Source organism: Apaloderma vittatum, unplaced genomic scaffold (assembly GCF_000703405.1).
Source record: "Apaloderma vittatum isolate BGI_N311 unplaced genomic scaffold, ASM70340v1 scaffold17878, whole genome shotgun sequence".
NCBI classification, from domain to species: Eukaryota; Metazoa; Chordata; class Aves; order Trogoniformes; family Trogonidae; genus Apaloderma; species Apaloderma vittatum.
In genome coordinates this window covers 1-25,880 of record NW_009730424.1, presented here as the reverse complement: position 1 = coordinate 25,880, position 25,880 = coordinate 1, and the positions used below count along the sequence as shown (strand labels likewise).

General features: G+C 39.4%; 1 protein-coding gene across 1 annotated transcript in view; it reads right to left on the bottom strand.

Annotated features, from left to right (window-relative positions):
* DCHS2 (dachsous cadherin-related 2) overlaps positions 1-24,830 on the bottom strand; it is a gene marked incomplete at its 5' end in the record, with an annotated part of 40,153 nt that extends 15,323 nt beyond the window's left edge. Inside the window, 9 exons of the mRNA XM_009874815.1 lie at positions 552-662; positions 5,996-6,853; positions 8,063-8,272; positions 8,518-8,652; positions 13,655-13,894; positions 14,786-15,629; positions 16,448-16,605; positions 24,069-24,168; positions 24,643-24,830. Coding sequence (XP_009873117.1) covers positions 552-662; positions 5,996-6,853; positions 8,063-8,272; positions 8,518-8,652; positions 13,655-13,894; positions 14,786-15,629; positions 16,448-16,605; positions 24,069-24,168; positions 24,643-24,830 — 2,844 coding nt within the window. The remainder of the gene's footprint in view (positions 1-551; positions 663-5,995; positions 6,854-8,062; positions 8,273-8,517; positions 8,653-13,654; positions 13,895-14,785; positions 15,630-16,447; positions 16,606-24,068; positions 24,169-24,642) is intronic.
* Between the last annotated feature and the right edge of the window lie 1,050 nt (positions 24,831-25,880).

Here is a 25,880-nt window from a genome sequence, read left to right as displayed (position 1 = left end):
GCACCGCACTCTGGCCATCCCAAGTTGACTCCTGACTGAGGAGCAGGTGAAAGCAGAGCTGCTGCAGAATGCAAACAGAGTCACCCAAAAAATGAACAAACTTCACTTTCAGGCTTGTCCAGGTTTGCCTGAAACAAAGGGCATTAAATTCAACCTGGGCCGACTGCTCCTTAAATTAGGAGTGTTTGGAAGGTTTACATTTTTTGAGTTTTGGGGCAACTTCGTGAGGAGAAACAAGACGGAATGTTGGCTTGCATCACCAAGCTGTAGTTTATCAGCACTCAATATCTGGTCATCGATAGTTAATCAGAACTGAGCATTTTAAACACCAGGTATACTGGTGTTCAATTTCCTTCCACATCAAGTTTACAATAGTGTAGGTCTCTCCATTTCCCTAGTTTTACTAATGATTTATTAATTTTGATAGGAAAGTATTACTCTAAGGTATTACCCCTTATTCTTGTGGTAGGAACTTGCTATATGTTAGAGATCACACTCTTTAAGCTACGTACAGACACAGTCGAAAAAACCAGAAATTTACAAAAATGTACCTGTAATGGGGTGTATGGAGAATATGCTTTCTTTGTCACTGAAGATGCTATATTTTATGTTTTCTCCTGTAAATTTGCTTTCATAAGCTTCTACAGTCAGTAATGATGTACCTAGGGAAGCAATAAGACATTTTCATCATGTCCACTTTAGAAGGCTTTTTCTTAATTTTATATTGCTGTGATGAACAGCCAAACACCTACGCACTAGGCTAAGTGCTTACTCATGAACTAAAATAGTAGATAATTTTAACTCCTTTGTGACTTTCACTGCATTACAACTTCATTGGCAAGGTACTGCCTGCCCGCCCTTGCCCAGTAAATTACTTACCTGATCACAGCTTGATCACCTGCCTAAATAAAGTGGTGAGTTTTAACTTTTCCCAACTGCAAACTCCCACGTACCACTGGAATCTTACCTTAAGTCATATGTATTCCTTTTATTCACATTATGCTGCCATTTTTTCTACATCACAGGAATGCATGTTACCCCTGAATCATTATAAAGAGTTTATTCTTCCTTCGTTTATCTGAATTCAGTTAGGATTTCTGAGTAGTATTTTAAATGAAATATTCTTTAAAATTTTAATTCACCGTCTTCTGACAGAGAGAATGAAAAGACAAAACTACATGGATATCTCTGTGTCAACCCGAAGTCCATGAAAAGAGCAATAATTTAATACAGAATACAAGAGACATGAAATAAAAATCCTGTTTGAAATAGGCCGAGGAGAAATGTGAAACTGAATACATTACCCTTTTTTGGAATCATCACATTTAACAAAAATGTAGCAAGTTCAAAAAGTATTATCAAGATTTTCAAATAATTCTTCTTTTCACGTGAGTTATGAAATAGCTCAGCATATATGGCAGTTGATTTCAGCGGATTTTAATTACGTCATTTAATACTAACTGGTTCCATGCAACCATGATGGAGTGAGGTTACTGTGCAACCTGAACTCTTCCAAACAGCATTTGCAGACAACTAGCTATTTTATTACACTACAAAGAGCATGCTGTTCACATTCAGTGTCCTGGACGTCCAAAGAAAGGACTTTAATTTAAAAATGAGAGGAAATGTTGCTATTACTACTATCTGCTATCTTTTTCATTTTAGTGTTGTTACTTATTAATTCTTAACAACTGGAAATTTTAAGTGGTTTATCATTTGTTCTTAAAATGTGACTAGCAAAAGCAAAACCATGCTGATTTTGACATGTAATTTTCTGTATTAGTCAATATATTCATGAGATATCTTGTAGAAGAGTTCTGGAAGAAAGATCTAATAATCCAATAGGTAAAGACTGATACAAACACTGCACTGTTTGGGTTTTTTCAGAAACTAATATAGGGTGTTGTAGGTTGAATCTTCATTGCCAAGCAGCTTTGATTTACTACAAAAGCCTGCAAGGGCAATCATCCTCGGAGCAGAGTTAAAGATAAGGAAAAAATTCAAGGTCTGAAGAATGTCACTATTGATTTTCTAATGCTGTCAGCAGTCTTTTTGTTTGTTTGCTTGCATGTTTAAGAAGAAACACTAACAGAAATGAAGGAAGTAGAGGCATTTCTACTTGAATCCCTGTTTTTCAGGGGTTAGGTTAATAAGTTGTTTCTCTGGGTCCTCAATTCCTAATCCTTTAAGTTTCATATTTTCAGGTAGTTAAAACTGTTTACAGCTTCTTCTCTTTCTGTTTGTGATACCTTCGACAGAAAATGAGTCCTTCCAACAGTCAATTTGTATAGTTCATTGTCCTAAAAAAACCCCAAAACCTGAACTCTGAGGTCTGTTGTGATACACCCAGGCAAATTGCCAAAAATAGTTTGCATCTGCTGGAGCTTGCATTTTCAAGTACCGGTGATTCAAAGACTGCTTCAAGCAGAGGTCACAACACCTAACACTTAACCTGGAGAAAATGAAGAGAAATGTAGCTTTCTGGGGTGCAAAGCACAGTGAAATGGCAGGACGAGGATGAGATCAGCACCGAAGCCTGTGCAAGGGAGGAGAAAGATCAGGATCACCGCAGAATCCAGAGAGATTGCCTTGAAAGGCTATCAAATCGACTTCTGAATTAGTGAAGAAGAAAGGAAGCGAAGGGAAGTTTAAAATGTTTTTATTTAGGTCTTCTCCACCTAAATCACAGATAACATTACTACATCTGAAAGTATCTCAAACTGCTTTAAATAGCCTACATACCATCTGTTACATTACGCCTGCTGACTTGAAACTGAAGCATAGCAGCGTGGACAGCATCTGCCTACCTGGCCAAACAGACTCAAAAACACTCAGCATACTCTGTGTTAAGACACAACACATACACCAGAACTGAGCTGCCGTACCACGGTAACATTGGCTTTCTCCTCTCTTCATTAGTCATTATAGCAGCCTCTTTTCCACTCCTTTGTCACCTAAACCAGGTTCATCCTTGCCATTGTTTCCTGAGACCTCTTAATTGCTCACGAAAGAAACAGCTAACTGGGCACAAAGAGTAGGAGATGACTTACAGACTAAGCAGCTACCTATTTTAGATCTGTTAGAAAAAAAACAGAGGAGTCAACAAGTTTTAACAGTGAATCTGTCTCGGAGGAACTGTTGTGCAAACGAGCACTTCAGCAAAAGCTGGGTGAATAATAAAGGCTCCTCACACTCTGGAGAGGCCAGTGACTTGATTATTTATTGACTGGCTTCTAAGTGTCTGTTGTAATACAGTTTGCAATATTTAAAGACTTTAAATGTTCAATATTAAACAAAAAGTAGAAGAATGGAATTTTCTGAAGGTCATCAAACTTGGAGGTCAAACACTTAAAGAAAATCTGACCACAAGGACCAATTCCTGAGACACTAGCTGAATTGATGAGTTTAGACTAAGTTAAAAATAAGTACACTTGCCTTTGGCTTTCCTCATTTATACTACACAGATTTTTGATTCTTTTAAAAATAAACTTAGAGTTTTCCCACTCTATTAGTTAAGACAGAAATAAAATTAGGAGGAAAATCCGCATTATTAATACCAGTTCTACAAATAATCAGTATGTAATGTAAGTCTCTCCTGGACTGAACACACTGGTACCATTCATATTGGTAGGTCCCAGGAGCAAATATAAGGATGTAAGGATGTAAGCGAACTTCTATGAGACTTTTAATTATAAACATGCTTTTTTCCCACTGAAATGTAAAATATTTTATATTTACTTATGTTTATATAAAAAAGAAAGTACCACAAACAAAGCCAAAACAGTGTTAGTATTTGGTAAGATCTCTCATACTCTTAAAGGAATTTGATCTTCGAAGCAAATACACTTTTATTAAATATACAAACTAACATTTGGGGATGAAACCCTCCTGTTCACCCTGAAGCTTTGCTAAATTACCTTTAATCAAAACAAATTGAACCTTACTTGTATTTTGTATAGATTGAATGGGAGAACATGTGACTATGGCATTCTGATAACACAGTTCCTTGGGGTATTTCCATAACTTCAGGCTGGATCATCTAGCCAGGAATGTATCTATGAAAACTTAGGATCAGATCAATTTATCTATTGCGAGAAAGCCCTGATTTTTATTTTCTTTCTTTAAACCTAAAAAACCCTATCTTCCTTCTCCTTATTTTTTTCTGAACTAGAAAGAAATTTCAGTGCAGGATTAATGCAGATTAATCCCATCTCTCCTGAAAAGACTGAAACCCCAGGGCTTTGACCTTACTGCCTGGGAAGCCTGATAAACAGGTTCTCATGATACTTTCTGAAAACAGAAGCCTGCTGCAGCAGTGGAGAGACAAAACTGACAGCCCAGAGCTCGCCTCTGGAAACACCCTGGTCTCTCAGTTTTCCAGACACCTGGGATGGAGAGATTCCCTACATCACCACAGTTGACTCTCACTGGGTAGATGAACGAAAAGACAGAAAATGAGAGATTAACCCACACTTATGTGACTCCACACTGTATCTTTTGGAAGCAGAAATTCCCCCAAGACAGACTCTCCTTTGCAAAGTGATACACAATTAATTACTGTGCAGTGCTAACTATAGTAAAACAGGGCTTGATGGCCTTGGGGTAGCTATCATTCACATGAACAAAAGAGGGGGAAAAAAGTCACTTAATTAAATAAAATTTTTTACCTTATTGCCTATTTTTGATCTGTTAATTGAAACATCAGTAATACTCACAGCATTATCTTTATCTTAAAATACACTGTTGAAAATTTGGCTTGTAGTCCCAAACATGCACACAGGAAGGAATGGCTGAGTAACCAGAGCAGTAATTACTGCAACAGGCATCTTCAGCTTTCATTCTCTATTCTGTTTGTAATTATCCAAGAATATTGATTGGTTTTCCAAAATTATTAACACATTTCTTTTTTAACAATTCCTAATCAAATATTTAGGCTGTTACTCAAGTTCTAAGAATTCACTAGTCTCACAATACCCTTAGGATATAAAGGAATACTGCTTTCATTTTACTGAGGGAAATTTGAACCATAAGGAGGATAAATGACTTGTTCAAGGTGAACATCATGAGACAGTGCTTGAATCAAGAATATACCACAGGTTGGATCTCTAAATACATCCAGTCAGTTGTACAGTGGGATTTACGGGCAGAAAAATGTGAAAGGCACTCCTTTCTGCCTCTCATTAGGACAAACCCATCCCCTGAAGCAGGAGAAGGTGCTTAGCAAATCTAATTGGCAGGAGGCATAACTAGTAATATTGTCTGGATGATAAACGGTAGAGCAGTAATTCTCATCATTTTATGGAACAAAAGTAAACAGATCTGCAAGCACCTCGTGATTGAAGCTGGTTTGTCTATAGATAGCATTCAATAGCTGGGCTCTACCTAGACATACACTGTAGACGCCTGTCCAAGTGACAATGTACCATAGCTTCTGAACTTCTCTTTCACCATACCCTACTCTCCCATTCTCCTTCTTCTGGAAAGTCCAAAACTTCAGGAAAGTTTTAAAGTATCTCTGAAAGCTCCTATGGGTCATGAAAGCTTTTGCAAGAACATGAAATATCATGTTGCAACTGGTACACATCAATCGTCTCATGTGAGGATGCATGCACTGACAAGTGAAATGACGAGTAAACACTGTCCACCCATCACTGAAATCATTCTGTTCGAAGAGAGAACCCACTGATGCTCAAGGCTTCCCAGGCTGAGGGATGGCAACACACCACCTTTGACAAGGGAGCTTTCTGCTTAATGTGAGCATCACTGTTGTACATGGGCAGCAAACTCAGGAGCCAGACAATACCTCCAACTAACAGATCATGCTTCCTCATGCTGGTGTGCTGGAAAAGGGACACAGGTATTTGCTACATCCAAATTAATTTTTCTCTGCAGCTGCACAGGAAAAAACTTTCCATATATTATCTGCTACAATTATTATTCCAAAAGAAAGGGAGATTGGCAACCACAAGAATACAAATTGGGATTTGATGCCCACCTGCCGCACTGTTCTCAGGCACGCTTGCTTCATACAGGTTATGGCTGAACAAAATCTCCTCCGTTTGTTCTTCTGTAAAGATAATGACCATAGCTGTGGCTGTTCGAGGTGAGATACCTTGATCTGAAGCCATCACTAGCAGCTGGGTACTGAAGTTCTTGGAAGCCAAAGGCTCCTGAAGAATGATGTCACCTGTCTTTGCATTGATCTGAAATATAGTTTCTGCAGTCATCAAACTGAAAACAACAGCTCCATTTGATCCCAGATCCACGTCCTCTGCTCTCACGGTGGCTACTGTTTCATTCACGAGGGTTTCAGCAGGCACAAAGGCCCTGATAGGATTCTGCAAAAAAACGGGATCATTGTCATTGATGTCATCCACATGCACCACAACACTGACAGTCGTGCTTCTGGGCAATTGGGTGCTACAGTCACTTGCCACAGCCCTAAACGTATACTGGGATTTGGTCTCCCGATCCAGTGTCTTTGTAGTAACTATAGACCCTGTTACACTGTTGATAGCAAACGCTCCGAAGGTGTTGTCAATGAGTGAGTATGTAACTTCACCATTCAGGCTATCATCTTCATCAGATGCGAAGAGGTCCAGGATGGCTGAGCCTTCTTTCACGTCTTCTCTCACAGAGATTTGATACTGAGTCTTTGCAAACAACGGGTTGTGGTCGTTTTCATCCAAGACTGTTAGGTAGAGCTGTGCAGTGGAGCTTCTCGAGGGACTGCCTAGGTCACGGCACTCAATTACAAGAGTGAAATTGCTGATGTCTTCTCTATCTAAGCTACGGGTGACCAGCAGTTTTCCTGAAGTGTTATTTAGTGTGAAGTATTCTCCAACATTTCCACCTTTCAAACACATAAAAAATAAAATGATCACAACAATTGCTTTTGTAAAAATAATCCCTTGTGAATACCGCTATGTTAATTGCAATAACATGATCCAATTGCTCATACAGCTGGTGCGCTCATGTGTCTTTCACATATTTTATTCCTCTTATATGAACTAAACCCTGCCTTTCATTTAACTCAGCAGGTGGAAGAGACAGTAACTACAGAATATCCTATCAATTTACAGAGTGGCTATTTTCTTCCCAGAGCAGCACACCTTATAATATCTCCTGCAACTATGCTGCTGCATAAACTGACCTTTTCCCAACCTTAGTTACAAATTCCAGAAACCCATAAAGCATCGTTGAAATTGTAACTACTTGCTCCTTGTTCTCTTCTGCACACCTGTCTCTTGGAACTGAACAGTTGTGTGGAGGTAGAGGTAAACATGAAGCAACCAACAGAATAGTAAGCATTTATAGTCACCATGAGTGGCATAACATACTTTATAACATGTAGAAAGACCAAAGGTAATTAAATTACAGATCATAAAAGATTGTGAAACTAAAACCACGAAAACATAAAGGAATTCATAACTGTTTCTTCAAAGAAAAATGTGCTGGCTGTTATGACAGCAGTCTTCTGCCTACATTTGAGCTATTGCTGAGAGCCACAAACCAAAGTAAGCACAACAAACTTGTATTTGTGCAAAGATATTACAGGAGGCTTTGAACAGCTGTAGAGCTTACATTGGCATAGTGGACACAGAGAGTTTGGCAATATGAAAACTAAGTATGACATGAGTAATTGCTGGGTGAAAGAAACTCTCATGAAATAAAATTTATTAATAAATAAATAAATAGATAAAATGAGATTAATTCTTGTACTTATTTGCAAGGGTGTATTTACATTCAGAACTTCCATAACAAAACTTCTATAACAAAAGGACAAAATTACACCTTCATGATTAATGCCTTCTTCCAGTATTTTTGTTTTTCTTTTCTGTACTATTTCAAATCCAAAAAGCAGACTGAAAGTATGCCTGGAAAGTGCTTATGAATGCTGATAAAAGGGTGAAAGAACTTTTTTATTTTTCCACATGAAAGAAGCATGGGATGCTGATGGGAGTTGGGAGGCCTGGTAAAATCAAGACTAGCCTAAAACTTGGATACTGCTGGTTATATACTTCCTGCTACATACTAACAAAAATGATGGAGCATAACTTACCAATTATTTTGTATCTTAAAGCTCCATTGTTGCCAGCATCCATGTCTACAGCCTGGGCAATGTAAACAAGTGAAGGCTCTTGGTTTTCTGGAACACGGATCTCAGAGGCAGGGAGAAGAAACATGGGAGAGTGATCGTTTTCATCCAGCACCGTGCAGGTAACTGTCACCATGCTTGACAGCGATGGCGTTCCACTATCTCTAACCAAAACTAGAATTAATAAAAAAAGGCAAGTTTCATATAAGGGTTATGGCTGCAACACTAGATGTTTCTTAACAACAGCAGAACAGGAGAGTTACCTGTGCTATGCAAAAAAGCACATGTTCTTCTCTACCTGAAAGTCTTAACACTTCTATTTAGTTCAGATGGCATGAAAACAGGCAATGCTGATAGTAACACCACATCCATTCTCACTTGCCATTTTCCAGGCACTCATAGGTATTTCACACTGTTACCTTTAATAATGAAAATGTCCTGGCTTTCCCTGTCCAGTGACACAGCTGTCACAAGTTCTCCACTGTCCGAGTTCATCTTGAATTTCTCATAACCAGTTCCTGGCAAGATTTCATACCGAAGCAAGGAATTCAGTCCTTAAAAGCAGAATGGAAGTCTTAGTAAAACACAGCCACTCTCCTCATGTTCAGGTCTACAGATTTGTCCCTTTCTTCTCCTCCTCCCTGGCAAATGGGTTGTGGATGAAATTATTATTCTTAACACAGTGAGTAACTGCTTCTTCATTAGCTCCTTCAAAACCTTTGTCCAGATGCTGCTCAAAGTGACCCTAGTAACATTTCTAGGCACTCAGGCCATGTCTCTGAACAAGGTGACATATCAACATGGTGAAAGAGAGCATTCACCTAAATCATGGAATCCATGCGTTTGTCTTCTGCTCTTCATCAGGCACATAGTTTATTTCTCAACAGGATGCCAGGCAGAGTAGTGGTCTGCTCTGGCAGCTCTGCTTCTCCACCTTACTTTGGAGCCAATGCAAGTATCTCTATACAGTACAACACTGAACGGTATAAATATTTAGAGAAAATATCTACTTCACGGCATGCCCACCAGTTCTATATATTCGTAATACTGAGCAGGCAGGTGCCTAAGTCCCATTAGGGCTCACAGGGCAGGAACCTCCTACTTGTCTTCAACAGAAAAGCCAATCTGTGGACATTCTCACAGCACATCTCAAGCCTTTTAGATTCTCACTTGTAGTCAGTATCCGAAATGATACTGCTTGGTTTTATAAAGTTGTGCAGTATTTCCAGAAGGGAAGGTTAAAGAGTGTCCTTCCCTCCAAGTTTTTCTGAATGTCAATTCCATTCAGTTCCTGATCAGATCTACCATTTGTATATAGTACAGGAATAGCAGCCTTCCTGTCTTTCACCAGTAAATAGGCTCAAACCGTAGAGGCTTTTAAAATCCTTTCTTTCAAAGTTACCTGCCTGAGTTGAACATGGAATCTGACTCTACATTCTTACCTATTATGGTGATAATTTCTTTCTAGTTTCACATCCTCTTGATGAAAGTATAATGTCATCTCCATCATATTTATATTATTAACTTTTATGAGTTTAATCCTACGTTATACTTAAAAGGCTTGTACTATTGTGCTCTTTTTTACCCCCAAATTTTTTCTAAGTTTCATTCAATCATTCTGTGTTTTTCCTACCAATAATCAGTCTTTTAGTAGTGTAGGGACAGTTGGCGCACACACCTGGAAGACTACAGCACTCCTGGCTGTACAAAAACTGCTGCGCAGAGTCAGGACACTGCCTGCCTATTCTCATCTGCTGCAGCAAAAACCAGAACAATCTGTACCGGAGTTGATGGAGAAACACCAGTGTGAAAGAAGAAAGAGAACTTACAGTTTTTATCCTCCTTGATGTTCTTTGTCTGCCTTTGAAGAGCTTTGCTAAATAGTTGACAGTGAGAGATGAGATTTGATTAAGAGAATTATTACTCTAAGTGCATTTGCACTTGATTTAAGTCAAGGAAGGGACATACTCGTACCATGTACAGAAGAAAGAAAAATGAGTTGCAGAAATCCTTCCAGATTTCTGGAAAAAAGTAATCACAGTAGTAAGGAAAATGTCTTGAAACTTTAAGGATGACAATACACACTATCTGATCTGCCCATATAAGATACCATTCAACTACTTCAAAAAAATATTCACAGCTCTGCCTGCATTCATCTATCCTTAATCATCAATGTACTACAGATGGAAAAAAAGACACATGACACCGCAGGGCTGATATTAACTACTAGACATTGGTCCCCCACAACTGAATTCCTTCAGCCTACTGTCTTCACTGGCAGATTTCACAATGAACATTATTTAGAGACAGTGCCAAAAAAACATAAAGGTGCCATCTAAGTTGACTACTCACACACTGTTGAAATTGAAAACTTTAAACCTTAAAGGACATTGATGTGTGACACTTTAATTACATTTATTTACCAAGGACTTATTGCCTCCTTTCTCTTATGCAGCTGCTAGGAGCATACACTCGGCAGTAGAAGAAAGCTGCACACCCTACCTAAGCAAGGAGAGTGCTGAATCTACACATTCACACACCATGACACATTTGCACTTGATCCAACCTGCTGGTTAATTATTCAGTAGTGCCATTCATATTTTGGGCTGAAATTACAAACTGAAACAAGAAACAAACTGTTCTTCCTACCCACTACAAGCTAGAGGGGCAGTCTAGCTCCTTCTTTGCCACCAGTCAGTGGCAAAGACGGAGGGATGAAAGTATAATGCCACCAGTCAGTGGCAAAGACCCCTTTCCGTGCAGGTGAAATGGCAGGGTGGATGCCAGGGAAAAGCTTCAGTTCCTTTCCCCACCACAGCCCGGGCAGCCCCTGTGCTCCCACAGCTTCTCAGAAGAAGCAGCCATGGATACATCTAGTGTCAACATCAGTGAAGCAGCAATGGGAATAAATATCCCCCCGCCGCCGCCGCCTCAAATCTAGGCTCAAGTCTCATTTTTATTATAGTAGCGCTGTTAAGACCATGACAATCCATGAATATGAGCAAGACAAAATATCTAGTGAATGGCACTAAGCCCTGTCTCACAACTCTAATTCAGCTGTCCCTGTCGACCTTCTGAGATTTTTCTCCCAAGGCTCCAGGCATAACTACTGAACCCTGGAGGTGCACGTCAGCTTAAAAGCAGACCTTAACAAATGCTAGCTCAGTCCATTCAAAGCTTCTGCAAAGACATATCTCAAGACAAACCTCTGACCTATCTTAAATCCACTGTGGGTACTTTTGCTTTTACCTCTGCTACACGTGTCTACAGACTTGTATTTACTTGTGTTGTGCTGTTAAACAACATAAGGGGACTTAGAGAAAGTGAGGTAACAAAGTTGCAGTCAGAGCAGCTCTTGTAACATACAGGAAGCAGTAGACTGAAAAAGATGTTTCATGGATATTCACATGAAAGAAAATCATCATAAGCAAAGATTTTAATAGTAATTTCCAGGAAAACAAAAAAAAAAATCTAAAAAAAAAAGAAAATAAACCCTTTTGAACTGGAAGGAAGCTTAAGTTTAGGTCAAACACAAAGAAGGTGACAGATACCTGCTCTCTCTCTTCCCTTCACTGGGAATGAAGTAGAAAGACAAACAGAAGGTTAGTGATGGCTGACATTGTCAGCAAACACGATTCCTCCCTGTGGTCGATCAAGGAACATATGAAGTGAAATAAAAAAAACAATCTGTGATGGAAGGGAAGTCTTCCACTGAAACTATGCAAATATTACTGAGGTATGAATTGCAATTTAAAGGGCTAATAAAAATACAGTAAAAAATGTGATGTAAAGAATAAAGAACACCATGAGAGAAGTCATCTTATTCAAAAATTCTGTTCCAAAGACATAGGAAAAGTGAGTAACATAATATCTCTATATATTTTCTTACATGATGAGCATCACTTTAGTATTTGTTTGGAACAATATTTTTACATGCACATGTCACAGGGCCAAAACAGGCAAATGGGAGAAAAAGACTCAACAGAAGGACTGTGGTTACTGGAAAATGTACTTAAAAAAACAAAGCAGGAAGGAACTGTCAGCCACAAGAGTGCTCCAGCCCAAAGTGTCTGCTCAGGCAGGCTCACACTGTGCCACCCAGTGTACTTGGAATGCCCTTCCTCTCCACCACACCAAGCCACCCCTGCTCCCTCCTCCTAATGACTCCCAAAATTTCCTACAAGATGTGCAATAAATAAAAATAAAGGGACAGAGAAAGGAGGGAGAGGAATTCAGTCAAATTCCCACTTCTTTTCCTCTATTATCTTGCAAATTTTTACTTCAAATGCTACCTTTTTTAATAGCATGATCCAAAAAATAAAGAAAATACTTAGAAGAGTGAAGTAGAGAAGTAGATTGTAATGCTGCTCAGCTGTCACAAAGATTTTCATAGACAGGGCTACTCACTCACTCCTAATTTCTAAATACCTTACGTACTTGTGGGGAAATGTCTCTTCTGTGTGACACCTTTACTGAGCTCGCATCAGCCTTTTGTAATGAATACATGCTCTACACTAAAATGACAAATCTTAGTGAATGTAAGGAAATTATTTTGCTATATATGTTTTGGATAGCACAACCTTTTTTATCTATGTTTTGGACAGCACAACCATAAACATTGTTAAAGATGTGCAGAAAGTGAATCTACAGTAAAAAGAAATTCATAGAGACGATACAAAGTTTGGTCCAATTACAGCAGTACTTTAATACTGAATTCTCTTTTCAGATTTTATCTTTATTGTAGACTGCAGACTCCGTGTAACTGCTTCATGTTACACCAACTATGTGCACTGCGCATGGTATTACTTAAGGTAAAGTTCTCTCCAGCACACAGACTACCTGTAACATCATGTGCATTTTAGATATTTCAAAAGAGCAGGTAGTTGAAGAATGGGGGAGAATTTTTTTGTTGCTTAGCAACGACTCTCTCACGTTTAGTCTTTACATAAAATACCTTCTTATTTATCCATTCTGCGTATGTTTGAAAAGCAATGCTTTAACATTCTTACGTACGCAAAATCCCATTTGGAATCCCGACAGGCTTCCACGATCCCTTCACAGCTCCGCTAGGTGGTAAATCTAGGATGACAGTGCCCCTCTCTGGTCAAAAAAGATTACTGCATATTTCTGCTACAAAACCAAGTACCGTTAAAAACCAGAACCGTTGTCTTAGTACAGTTTTAAAACTATCCAAGACGCTCTGATAGAAAAAAAGTTTAAATGTTAACTTTAACTGAGCTGAACATTTTTTGCTGATTTATAACCAGAGCTATCTTCACACAAAAACTACAGTATGCTGGGCTACTCCGCATCATGCACGTACGCATTTCTACCAGTCAGAGCTGAAGCTAACTACTCCCAGTGTGTAAGTCAGAGTAACTCCAAACTCTGCGTATAGGTGGAGAGTCTGAACCAAAACCCATGTTTTGAAACCCAAAACTCAAACATTAGCTTGGGAAAAGCACAACAGCTGTACATGCAAGCACAGCAAGCAGGAAGATTTGATGGGTCTACTATGGTCCACAATGAAATTAATAGCAACAGGATGGCAATTACCTGCATCTCTGTCCACAGCTTCCACCTTTACAACCAGCTCCCCTGGATCTTGGTTTTCACGAACTGCAGCCTCGTAATGTCGCTTCAGAAATACTGGGGTCTCATCATTCACATCAAGAACCATGATGTTTAGAACCTGCGTGGCAGAGAGAGCTGGGCTGCCGTCATCAAGAGCCATGACTGTCAAACTGTAGCACTCCTGAACCTCGTGATCCAGAACCTGGGCTGTAGTTAAGAGTCCTGTTATAAAGAAAGAAGGTATTAAAAAAGTATTCTGGTCCAGGTTACGATACCAGTTCTGCCAGCGCTCATAGCTTCAGTGCGGCATCACCAGGTATGCTGTGCCACTGCTGCAAGACTTCCAGACTTTGGAGTCAATCGTTGCCTGTGACTCCCTTTAGAGTCACCAAGGGAGAGTGGGATTCATGGAATATTCAAGGGAAGTTCAAAGATTCCTTCTCATCTAACTTGGGCTTAACTTTTTAACTTTATTTAACTGAAATATTTTTTGTCTTCTGCACCTAAGTTATGCAGTTAGGAGCTCTACAAATCAGTGTGAGCTGTATCACATAATGGATTAAAAATCAGAGCAAGAATCAGAAAATACTGCAAGTACTAGGGTGAGATTTGCACTTGTGTACAGATGATACATGGCTACAGAACTCATTCAGGAATGAAAGAATTTCAGAAGACTGAAGAACAAAATTCCTCAGCAGTTTGAGTCTCCACTCAACATGTTCTACCCACAATGTAATGCACATTCTTTGAACCTGACTTTGCCTTTCCTTGTATGAACATACAGCAGTATAAGTGTGTGCACATGGTTTAAGTATGCATCACACAAAAATCAGAATGATGTATTCCACTGCACACATTTTCTTTACCCATTCCTTAATGTGCTATTTGGAAGCACATTACACAACACAGTAATGTAATGTCATGTCGAAATTTTCAAGCCAAGTCCCACCGAGCTCGCCTACTGCACATAGTACTGCCATGCCTGTGTGGTGCTCTGCCTGAGGTAACCACCCCTGAGGACAAGTCACTTAGGCAGAGAACCTCAGTAATACGGTATTTCAGTATTGCTTTTTATGAAGCACAGTACAAGAAACTCCAGAGAACAGAAGTTACCTGTGATCTTATCCAAAACAAAAGCTTTGTTTTCATTGCCTGAAAGAATGTGATATGTAACTTGTCCATTTCTTCCCTCATCAGGATCCTTGGCAATTATGCGGTGCACAGGGAAGCCCACCTCCACATTCTCCATGACATAGGAATGAGGTGAAGACGTAAAACTTGGTCTGTTGTCATTGATATCTAAAATAACAATTTTCACAGCCAGGGAATCGAGCCTGCGATCAGTCAGATTTATTGCCTGGTCTGCTGCAGACACTGTAAGGATCACAGAGCGAGTGACCTCCCTGTCTAGCGGAAAAGCTGTGGTCAAGGTGCCATATGAAGGATGAAGAAGGAATGGACTTTCACCTTTGTTATTCATTTCTAGGGAATACTGTATTTTGCTGTTCAGAAAACTGCCATCTCCATCTTTTGCATTGAATGTATAAACCAGAGTGCCAACAGGTACATTTTCCTCTACGCCAATCACTATAAAGTCATCCTGAAAACATGGAGAATGATCATTCTGATCTTCTACATCAATACTTAGGAAGACAGTGTTATTCTGTGGATGATTATTATTATAATCCTTGATGATAACTTGCAAAAGGAAGTGTGAAGCTGTTTCATAGTCAAGTTCCTTGGAAAGAAAAAGGTCTCCTGTCAAGCTATCTATTTCAAAATGAACATCATCATCATCTTTAGTGATACTAAAATGCAGTTTCCTGTTAGCTGTTAGATGATTATCAGGCCACTTCAGAGAATTCAATACTTGTCCAGGCTTAGCATTTTCAGGTACAACAACAAAGTGCTTGAAATCTTGAAAGAAGACAGATCTCCTGTTGGGAAGTGGGACTACCTGCAAAAAAAGCACGAAGACTGCAGTATTCTCATTGTTATTACAAACACCAAATTTATAGTGACAGTAATGAAACTTGTTCTCCTTAACTGAGAGTTTCATCATTTATTATTTGTGACTATATTTATCCTAAATAAAACAAACTCAACAAGTTCTCTAAGAGTTCAGATAGTCTTGACTAAAGCACTTTTTCCCAAGCTATCCAAAATCAACCATCTTTTGGGTGACATAAAAATAGCAGCCTCAGTGACATTTAACCTCTGATAAAAGAGTGCACAGGCAGCCTGGACAAAGCAGCCCCACTGCAGCTCGGTGAACAGCGGGTGGCTGCCTGTAGAAAGGGCACAAGCTGGATTTCACACTCCATGCAGAGCAGCCCTGTATAAACCAACACAAAGGAATGAGCTCTCCTTATATTGGGTTACAGAGACAGAATTTAGAAAACAGAGTAGCACAGTGGAGAAAAATACATCTACTCTCTCCTCAGTTTACAGGCCCTCTTGGTATTTGCTTTTCATTCTGTCAGCTGGGCATTTTTCTTCTTTTTTCTAGTGTTTCTAATTACCTCTTACTAAAGCACAAATATCACCTATTTGCAACAGAGCCCAGAATGCTGCTGTGTATATTTAACTTAATCAAAATTAGTCTCATTTCCTCCCTCAATAGAAAAATGACCGAATAAAATTACCACGAGACAAGGTGCTTATAATTTGGAACTTCTTCCTTATTTTCCTAGATTCTCCCAAAATTTTTTTTTTTTTTCAAAAACCCCTAAGTATCTAAGGCAACTGTTCTATCTGTACAACATAAACAAGTACCTGTATGTAAACAGCAGTGTGTCCTTGAAGTGAAGGCATCCCCTGGTCCCTGGCTGTGACCATTACTCTGTAGTCTGATCTCTCAACATGTGACAGAGACCGGGTTGTTCTTAACTCCCCACTGACAGCATCAATCTGGAAGTATCCTATATTCTCTTCTACAGGGAAAAAATAGGTGTGAGTTATTGCAGACTTCTTCAGCTGGCCTCCATGGTACCGAACGTTGTAATTAACAGTAAGAAAAAGCAGGACCCACAGGAAAGGGAACCTGCTGCACTCATTTGGATCTCTCATTTTTTCACCTATTCTTCCTTTACCGAGATAGTTATTTTAAACCACTTACTCTTAATTTAGAAAGCTACAGAGAAAACTACTATATAGTACTAAAACAACTGCTCAAATATCAATGTTATTCACATCAATGGTGTGTGCATCAGGAGAGCAGCAGCCACCCCCAGCATCGGTTCTCCTACTTTCAACATAAGGTGGCAGGCAGGACCAGAGAAAGAATTGTCTTAGTCTCTGCACTGGTATGAAGGGTTAAGTAAGTGATGCTGGATACCCAGCTTGCTCATGTCCCTCACAGATGGGTCAGCAAAGAGCCCCATCTACCTCTAAGACACCAAAACCACAGTGGTGCCACCAGCCCTGCCTGTGCTCTTGTCAAGGGTTAGGGCTAGGCTGGTCACTAAACAAATGACAGATGCTCTCTAATAACCCCTCTTCCTCCCCCAAAAGGGGAAGGCATAAGGGAATAAGGCAGAGACACTTCCGGACAGGAAAACTAAAACCAGCTTTAATAAAAAAAATAGTATTAATGAAAAATAATAAAATATAGACAAATGTATATAAAATCAACATAGACCTCAACCCTCTGATCCCCCAACAGCAATCCTCACTGATGTTGCAGAGCAGACAGGCACTGGGCAAGTCTCAGGCTCAGCAGCAGAGGGGAATCAGACAGAGGAGCTGGATTCAGGAACTCAGGATTGGGATCAAAGGCAGAAGATCAGAGAGAGTCCTCCTCAGATGCCAGTCATTGAAGAGTAGAGCTTAACTCCCATGATCCCTCAGCTTTATACCGAATATGACACATATGGAATATATATCACATTTGGGTCACCTGTCCACTCTTACCCAGAGGCACAATTTTTTACTTCCTTGTGATCCCTTTTAGTTCCCGGCACCCCCAGTGGGGCACACAAGAGCCAGCAGTGGCCTTGGTCACTGCAGGAATAAGTATCAGCAAGAGCCCTTCTGCATACCAGTGCCAGGCAGTAACTGTAAACATCAGGCGTTACCACTTCTAGTAGCAGACACTGTCTGCAAAAATGTGCTGTTAACTTCAGAAAGTGCAGCCTCTAAGAAGAGATTGAGCTGAAAAATAAAATCACTGAATAGGAGTGGTTCTGCTTAGGTCAGACCAGGATAACTGAACCAGGAGCTAGCTTGGGGCAGCTGAAATCTTGCAGTAAATTGTTGCAGAGCAATATGTGAACACTGGAAATGATGCTTACATCCCTCATCAAGCACTGGCCCCATGCTAGTAACAGGCAACTTCTAATTAAAATTACTACTTGCAGCTACATCAGATTACATTTGTTCTAGAGTTGCAAAGAAAAAATGTACCACAGAATCATATAATGGCCTAGGCTGGAAGGGACCTTAGAGATCATTTTAATCCAGCCCCCCTCTCGCCAGGGACGCCACCCCTCGAGTAGATCAGGCAACACATGGGGACCGAAGGCATTATTAGCACCATGCTCAACTGACTAAGCTAATCGGCCCCCTAAGAGTAAATACGTCTTTGTGACTTAGAATCACAGAATCATTTAGGCTGGAAAAGAGCTTTCAGATCTTCAAGTCCAACTGTAAACCTGGCACTAAAAAGTCTAAACCACATCTCCAAACACCACACCTACACAGCTTTAAAACAACTCCAGGGATGGCAACTCAACTGCTTTGCTGGGTAGCCTATTCCAATGTTTGATAACCCATTCAGTGAATAAATTTTTCCTAATATTCAATCTAAACCTCCCTTGGAATAGCTTGAGGCCATTTCCTCTCGTCCTGTTACTTGTTACCCGGGAAGAGAGACCGACCCCCATCTTCCCCATTTTCAATGAATCCAATACAAATCACTCTCTAATTTTTAGTAAAATGGGAAAGTATCTGTTATTTGCTATACCTTACTAGAAACTGAGAAAATTTAATTTGTCATAACTATTTCTCTCTTAGAACATTACACAACTTTTTGCTATATGGACTTCTAATAAGGTGCGCTAATGTGCTGAACAGTCATGCAGCGTAACAGCTGCTATTCTAATAAGCAACTGTGGTAAAAATAAATTCAGTGCAGATGTAGTACACAAAACACTCATAAAAAAATATATTTCCATAGACACCTAAATGAGCATGAAGTTGTTTATGTTCTCCAAATCTGCACATGCAAATTAGTTAGTTGCACATACAGATGTTAGATGCACATATAGATGTTTTTGTACCCAGTCAGCTCACCTGCAACTGTAAAATATTTGCACCTGTAGAATTTGAAAAAACACTGAGTAGACTAGTTAAAAACCAAGGTTTTCACAATCAACAAATAAGACATTTTTCTGTTATTATTCTGCTATTTTTTACTGACTATAGGTTTCTAATACTCGTTGAATCCCTTCTGAGTTAACTCTTGCAGTCTGCAACATAACAGGGAAATGGTGAACAAAAGAAAACAAAATGTACAGACAACTATATTGAATAAGACAGTCCTGCATTCTGGATTTTTCATTATAGTTTCAAAATACTAATGCTTCAATACTACTATTTTCAAAAATAGCTTTTGATTATTTTCCCGGTATACGTCCCAAAAGTATGTCTATTTTCACAGATATGCCGTTTAGTTCTATATAATGTTTCATGACAGAAAATCCCGGCTAAGCAAAAGGCAGAGAAGATATGAAAACTAGAACATATAATGTGAATTGCATACATATCTTTTTAACATTTTGCTAAAGCATATTTAAAATAACTAAGAGAACTAACAAGAAAAACAAAGCAGTAAACAAAAGTGCATGAAAACTATCCTCTTAAATTTTCTACCAAAATGGAGCTACAGTGACCGAAGTGAACCAAAAATAAAATAAAATTTGAAAAAATAAAGTCAAGGAACAAAAACGCTGGAAGCACATCACTGCAATCTGAGCATAATGCTGTGAAGATTCACCTTTACTTCAGCAGTGATGAAGACAGTTATTATCTCTCAGTATAAAGACCAATACTTGTTCTCCCTGTTTCACGTAGCAGAACACAGCTAAGCTAACTAAGCTCATTTGAAATAGTCAGTCCACAGAGCTTCTGAAGGGTTGAATCTTATTTGATAGGAGAAAGGCATGGTCGAATTCTAGATTTTTGAATAAAAGAGAGCTGTTGAGATAAGAAATTATCAATATCGTTATTCACTAGAGATTGCGTTCCACTAAAATCCAAGTATTGCTCAAAATTATCAGTTTTGGGCATATTTTGGTGGTGATAAAAGTAATGGAAAAATCTGAAAATGTTGGAAAGAGATATTGTATAAAACCAGAACCCCTCAGGACTTCATTTGAAAGTGTTTCTCATTTTCATCTTTTTATCTGGTACTGCACTAAAAAGACAGTCAAAACTGAAACATTTCTATTTTTCTGGTATTTTTATCAGTCTATTTTTAAATTTATTCATGGACAATTTCAAAGTGTAGCCATTTGATTCCAAATCAGAAAAAACTTCAAGGAAAAAAAACCCTTACAAAATGGATTTCCCTTCATCCGCTGACAGACTAACCTAACTTTTATGCTACATTTTGTAGCTAAAGCAATTTCTTCAGTTTCTGGATTTCAAAAGGCTTCCTAAACACAGATCTTTCTTTTCAACTGATGTAATAGATTACATGTACTAAGAGAAGAGATAGACCACTTTTGAACAGTTTTGCCCAAGACTACTGAGGGCAAGTGAACGTGAGTGGTAGCTTGCTTGCTTTCTAAATACACTCCGAATTCTCCTCCTCATTCTTCTGGAAGCTCAAAGTGAAAAATAAGGGAAAAGGCAGTCTGAAGTTTTACAGTTAAAGAGCATGTCAGTCATTGTTCTAAACGTTCATGCTCCCTGCACTTCCAGAAACATTTGCTCAGCTTTCACCTCCGTAAGTTGCCTGAATTAGGCAATGGCTGTTTATATCATATACCATAAGATGCCCATTTTTGATGAAGCGAAAAAGAAAGTATAGGAGAAATGCATAAGAAAGAAAGAAACTGAGAAGAGCAGATGGAGCATGGAATTGAAAAAAAAAATTAATCTCTCATTAACTAGACTTTAATGGCTCTAGTCTCTTCTTATCCTAACCTGCCAATAAGTGAATACGCTTTTTCGCTTAAATTTTCCACCTCTGCATTGTCCAACCTGTTGGCCAGGCTTTCATTAACATGAGGTTCTCCAATGCCCAAGCACTTTCTCAGCTCTGTGCTCTCAAACATAACCACAGAAATTGCAGTTTTGGACAAAAAAAAAAAGATGGTCTGAGAAATCCCAGGCAAAGTGGGCTGTTAACTTTGGCAGAACATTCAAGCCTTCCAGGGACTGGCATTCAGGCAAAATGGCCCAGAAAGTAGACAGAAAGCAACACTAGAGTATTCTCAGTACGCAGTGATAGTTAACTATGTATTTTTACCAAATTTCCTAAAGAGCTATATGTTTCTTAGGTTTTAAAATACTTAGGGTCTTGGCCAACTCCTTTTCCCTTGAGATGAAAGAAAATTTCTTTTCCTTAACAGAAAAGAGGAAAGCAACGCCATGGCTCCCGAAGAGCTTGAACACCACGGTGCTGCCGCAGAAACACAGCCCTCTGCAAGCCTAGCAAGGCTCCCTGCATGCTGCTCGCAAATTGTCCTGAAGAACAAGTACTTGTCTGCAGACGTACGTACGACACTTGCCAGTTTGCGTGGGTTAGTATCGTAAACCAGGCTTCTCCTAGCACTCTGGTGGGTAAGTGCTAATGTATCCGCAGAACTGGTCCAAATATAACCATGCAAGTCTCTACTTTGCCAGCACGGGTCTTAACACACAAAGCAACAGTTTATGATGCACTATAAATAGAGGCTAATTTTAGTTATGAATGCTGTACTACAGCCTACTGACAGTCATAAAGAAGGTCAGGCAAATCACTCTGCAATTGCCAGCATCACTAAGGAACAGTACCGATAGCTGGTAGTCACCTCTGAATTTGGTTACTCTTTCAGTGGTAACATGGAAACATGCATTTCTATACACAGGAATGTTTAAGGATGATTTGTTTTGATTTTCTTGGAAGAGGGAGGGGCATTTGGAAGGAAACACTTCACCTCTGAGGATGTTGTGTAAACCTCATAGTTCTTTTACTGATTTTTCCCTTACGTAATTTGCTGGCATTTGTCATTAGCCCTCCTGCATAGCTTAATCTATTGCTGCTATCCTGGCATTTATTTAAGGTCTTAAGAACATTAAAAATTACTCAGTGACTCCTACAAGCTTAACAGCTGACACTGACACTTGCAGCTCTTAATCCTGTGGCAGTCCCTCAACTGTTGAAAAGAGCACTGGTCTGCATGCAGTCCTCCAATTAACCCGATGTCTTTGTGTTTAACAAAGACGGCCATAAATCAGATCGTATTTCTTCTTCATATTTTATTACTAAACAATGTCCCAGAACTAGAAAATACTATTTTAAATATAAACCAGACAAGAACTTCACCATGAAACAGAAGACCAGATGCTAAAAGTTGTGAGCCAACAAACAACAACAAAAATTAGGATCAGAGAAGCTCAGCTGTTTCTGGATTTGTTTATCGGGAAAATATCTAGTTCCAAGGCTGGGAGGGCTCTTGCAGTGTTTTTTTGCTGCTGTTTTTATCCTTTTGTTCTTTCTAGAGACAGCATTTGCAAGATCAGTCATATTTTGTGTTGTTAGTCATGTTTATAATTTGAACTCTTACTTACTCCCCTCTGGGGCTCTACAGTGAAGCCAGTAAGAAAAGTCTATGTGCTGTTTGATGGAAGGGGATATAGTCAGATATACAGGCACGCAGAGACCCTTGAAGAACACTTCTCATGTTGCCTGGACATAACCCTTCAAACAAAGGGTTAAGTACTATTCATTCCTTTTTTCTTAAGTGAGGACCTTTCGTGCAAAATACTATTATTCACAATACAGACGTGTAGAATTCTCTCCAATTTGACCTGGAAGAGGCAGTCACTTGTATCCTAATAAAGGGAATAATAGTATGGCCATAAACTGATCCTACAGTCTTTTATTATCTACATGTATTTCAACCACAAAATTTTCAGTAGAGTTGTTAAATGTCTCATTTTTTTAAGCATCTCTTAATGGTGGAAAAGAGCAGACTTAGTTCTCCGGCCCTTGGGGATTGGGATCTTAAAGTCCTTCCATTACTCCACAGAAGTCAAGAGAGTACATAGAGACATGGTATAACATAATTCACAGGAACCTTTTAATAATTTCAGCCTTGGCAAGAAGAGGCTACAGATTCCCTTGCTCTTTAAGAATGAGGAGAAATGTAGCTTTGCAGTATTTCATTCCTTACCTTGCAGTGCCAAATAACTGTAATGAGTTTAAACTAACCAAGCCCACTTTTGAGTTCTGCCTACACAGAAAAGAACACCTGAGGAAATGCACTGAGTGGATGCAAATACTGGAAATATTTTCTTGCTCTGAAACAGTACGCTCTATGTGCAAATTACCACAGACACAAATACCAAGCTTAAAAGGCATCGATTACATTAAGCAGGTACCAAAATAGAAGAAACATTTCTGCTACTGGCAACGCTTGCTTTTTTGAAGTGAATCAAAGCAGGAGGAACAGACATGTTTCCCTCACTGGTTACAGATGGAGTTTTCCTGTAAAACTGGTATGCAGCACAGAGATCACACCTATGTCTCTTACCATGCCCCAGTCCCACTCATGTTCCAATTTAGGCCTGCTCTGATTTCACTGCAAGCAAAACTGTATCCTACAGCTTACCCTAGAAGTGAACTACTGCATGCAGTAACTATGGGGAAAACTAGAGAAGTGTTTTTAAGTGGCCATGCTATGTCAAGCTAAGAGAGTGCTAAACAAAGGGTGAAACATGAACTGAAAACCACAAGCCTCATTGTTTGCCCAGATTATCTGCTGATCCTTCTGATCCCTGTCTCAGACTGTCACAAACTGTCCTTCTAGCAGGAACATTTTCAATTGGCCATGGGAAAAGGGAGATCATCTTTCTTTTAAGATGTTAAACAACTGACTGAAACATGGAACTGTAAGTACAAGATCACCATCCTAATCTTTTCTGAGTGCTGTTTGAATTCTCTCTGGCCAGCCACATGAGTAAACAAATCCCTGGGAAGATAGGGAAGAATGAGAAGACGGAAAGGTAGAGCTGCTTGCACCTACTTATACACTTCATAAGACATACAATGGTCCTGATTCCTGTTCACACAGGCACCTTTATTCTAAGAAACACAAGATAGACATAAAATCCTGTATGCATATATGCCACCTGCAAAACTCTAGTTATTTCAATGTATCTTATGAATAACACTTTAAATTCTTACCTGATTCTATTGAATATAATACAGCACCATTGTTTCCAGAATCCAAGTCTTTTGCAAAGATGGTGGTAATAAGTGTCCCTGATGGCTGTCCTTCTAAAACCTGTCATCAAGCAGTTTATAAACAATTTGTAAATATACATGGATAACAGTGAGTCTTAAAATGAATTCCTTGCCATAACACAAGAGTTTAGCTGTTGCTCTATTTTCCTTTTTCAATAACATTTACAGTCAGTGCAAAAAGCACTTCAGGAAATGGTTAAATAACACAGTTCTAGCAATTCTCTGTTATGGTCTGCATGTATCGCTAATTCAAAAATCTTTAGTACAGCAGCCTCAGATGTCAAAAATTAAAAGAGATGCTATCGCATATATAAATAAAATTACACATGTATATCCTTTACATCTAACAGTACACAAAGCAGAGCAGTGTAACCATTTGATAAATTTTGCAATTCCCAGATATTCCATTTCTGTTTCGGTGCAGTACTGTCAGTGTTTTACTGGACGGGGGGTTGGGTTCCTGCCACAGGGTGGTGCTCGGGGCGAGGCAGCACACCCCGCTGGCAGCACCCACCTTGAGGTGCAGCTCCTGCCCGGGCCCTGCCTGAGGGAACTGGGGCTCGTTGTCGTTGAGGTCCCTCACAGCGATGTACACAGCTGCAGTGGCGTTCAGCCGCGGGGACCCGTGGTCGGTCACCAGCACGGTCAGCTGGTGGTGAGCTTGTTTTTCACGATCTAGCGCCACCCAGTTTATGATTTCACCTGATGGACAAAGAAAACGAAGGAGAAAGAGAGCTAGATATTTGCTAGATGCTAGCATTCATCTCACTGTGTGACATTATACATTTAATTTAATATGAAATAATGAGACATCTTCTGATACACCTTACTGCTGACATTAAAACTTCAGTTTTCCAGGCTCCATTCTGTAGAAACATTCTGTCAATCAAACTTTGCACTTGTACTTTAGCACCATAGTACATCCTTTACTGTACAGCAGATGCCCCAGAGCAAAGGTATAAAACAGTGCAAACCAACATGCTGACCTTTCAGAGAAATCCATCTGGCCTTTTCTTCACTACACTTCAGAGCAGATAACATATGAGCAGGCTGTTTTAACTGCTGACAAATGCCCCTGGGGTTAGGAAATTCTCAACGCAATGTCTGTACATTAATGAGGAAGCCTTATGTCTCGTACACATTCTGGTAAACCCAGTGAATAAATCTGACCCAATCTTCTCTCCATCTGCTCAACCACACTCAATATAGCTGTAGATTTGCGGTTGACCAAAGTCCTTCACACAGACAACCACATTATTTTAAGATCTTCTTGGGTAACTCTTAGTACTCTGTTTGCCTTTAAACCTCCATAAATGTACTTAACATGAACTTGCCTTGAAATGACAGTTTTATTTTGAGATTCACAAAGAGACATTCTGGGAGAGTCTATTAACTCCCCATGAGGACATGGCATCTGGGAACAGGAATTTCAAACAGCAGATCTTTGTTTGCTGTGTATCATTTTGTTAAACCAGATTATTTACAGGGTGTGTGTTCCTTACAGGCTTCCCTTCCCCTGGGCTCTCTGTGCTGTGCTCTGTGGCATTACCCTGTGTGGACACACTAGCTATTACTCAAGGCATTCGTGATTCACTGCAGAGCAAACTCCATGCAATGAAAAATTTCTCTCAGCCAGTTTGATTTCTGTGGTGCCATGTATAATGTCAGTTCAGTTTTTACGTAACTTAAAGAAGTTTTCACAAATACTTTAAATCACTGTAACTGTGTCCTGGGTTTGAGCTAAAACCCAGT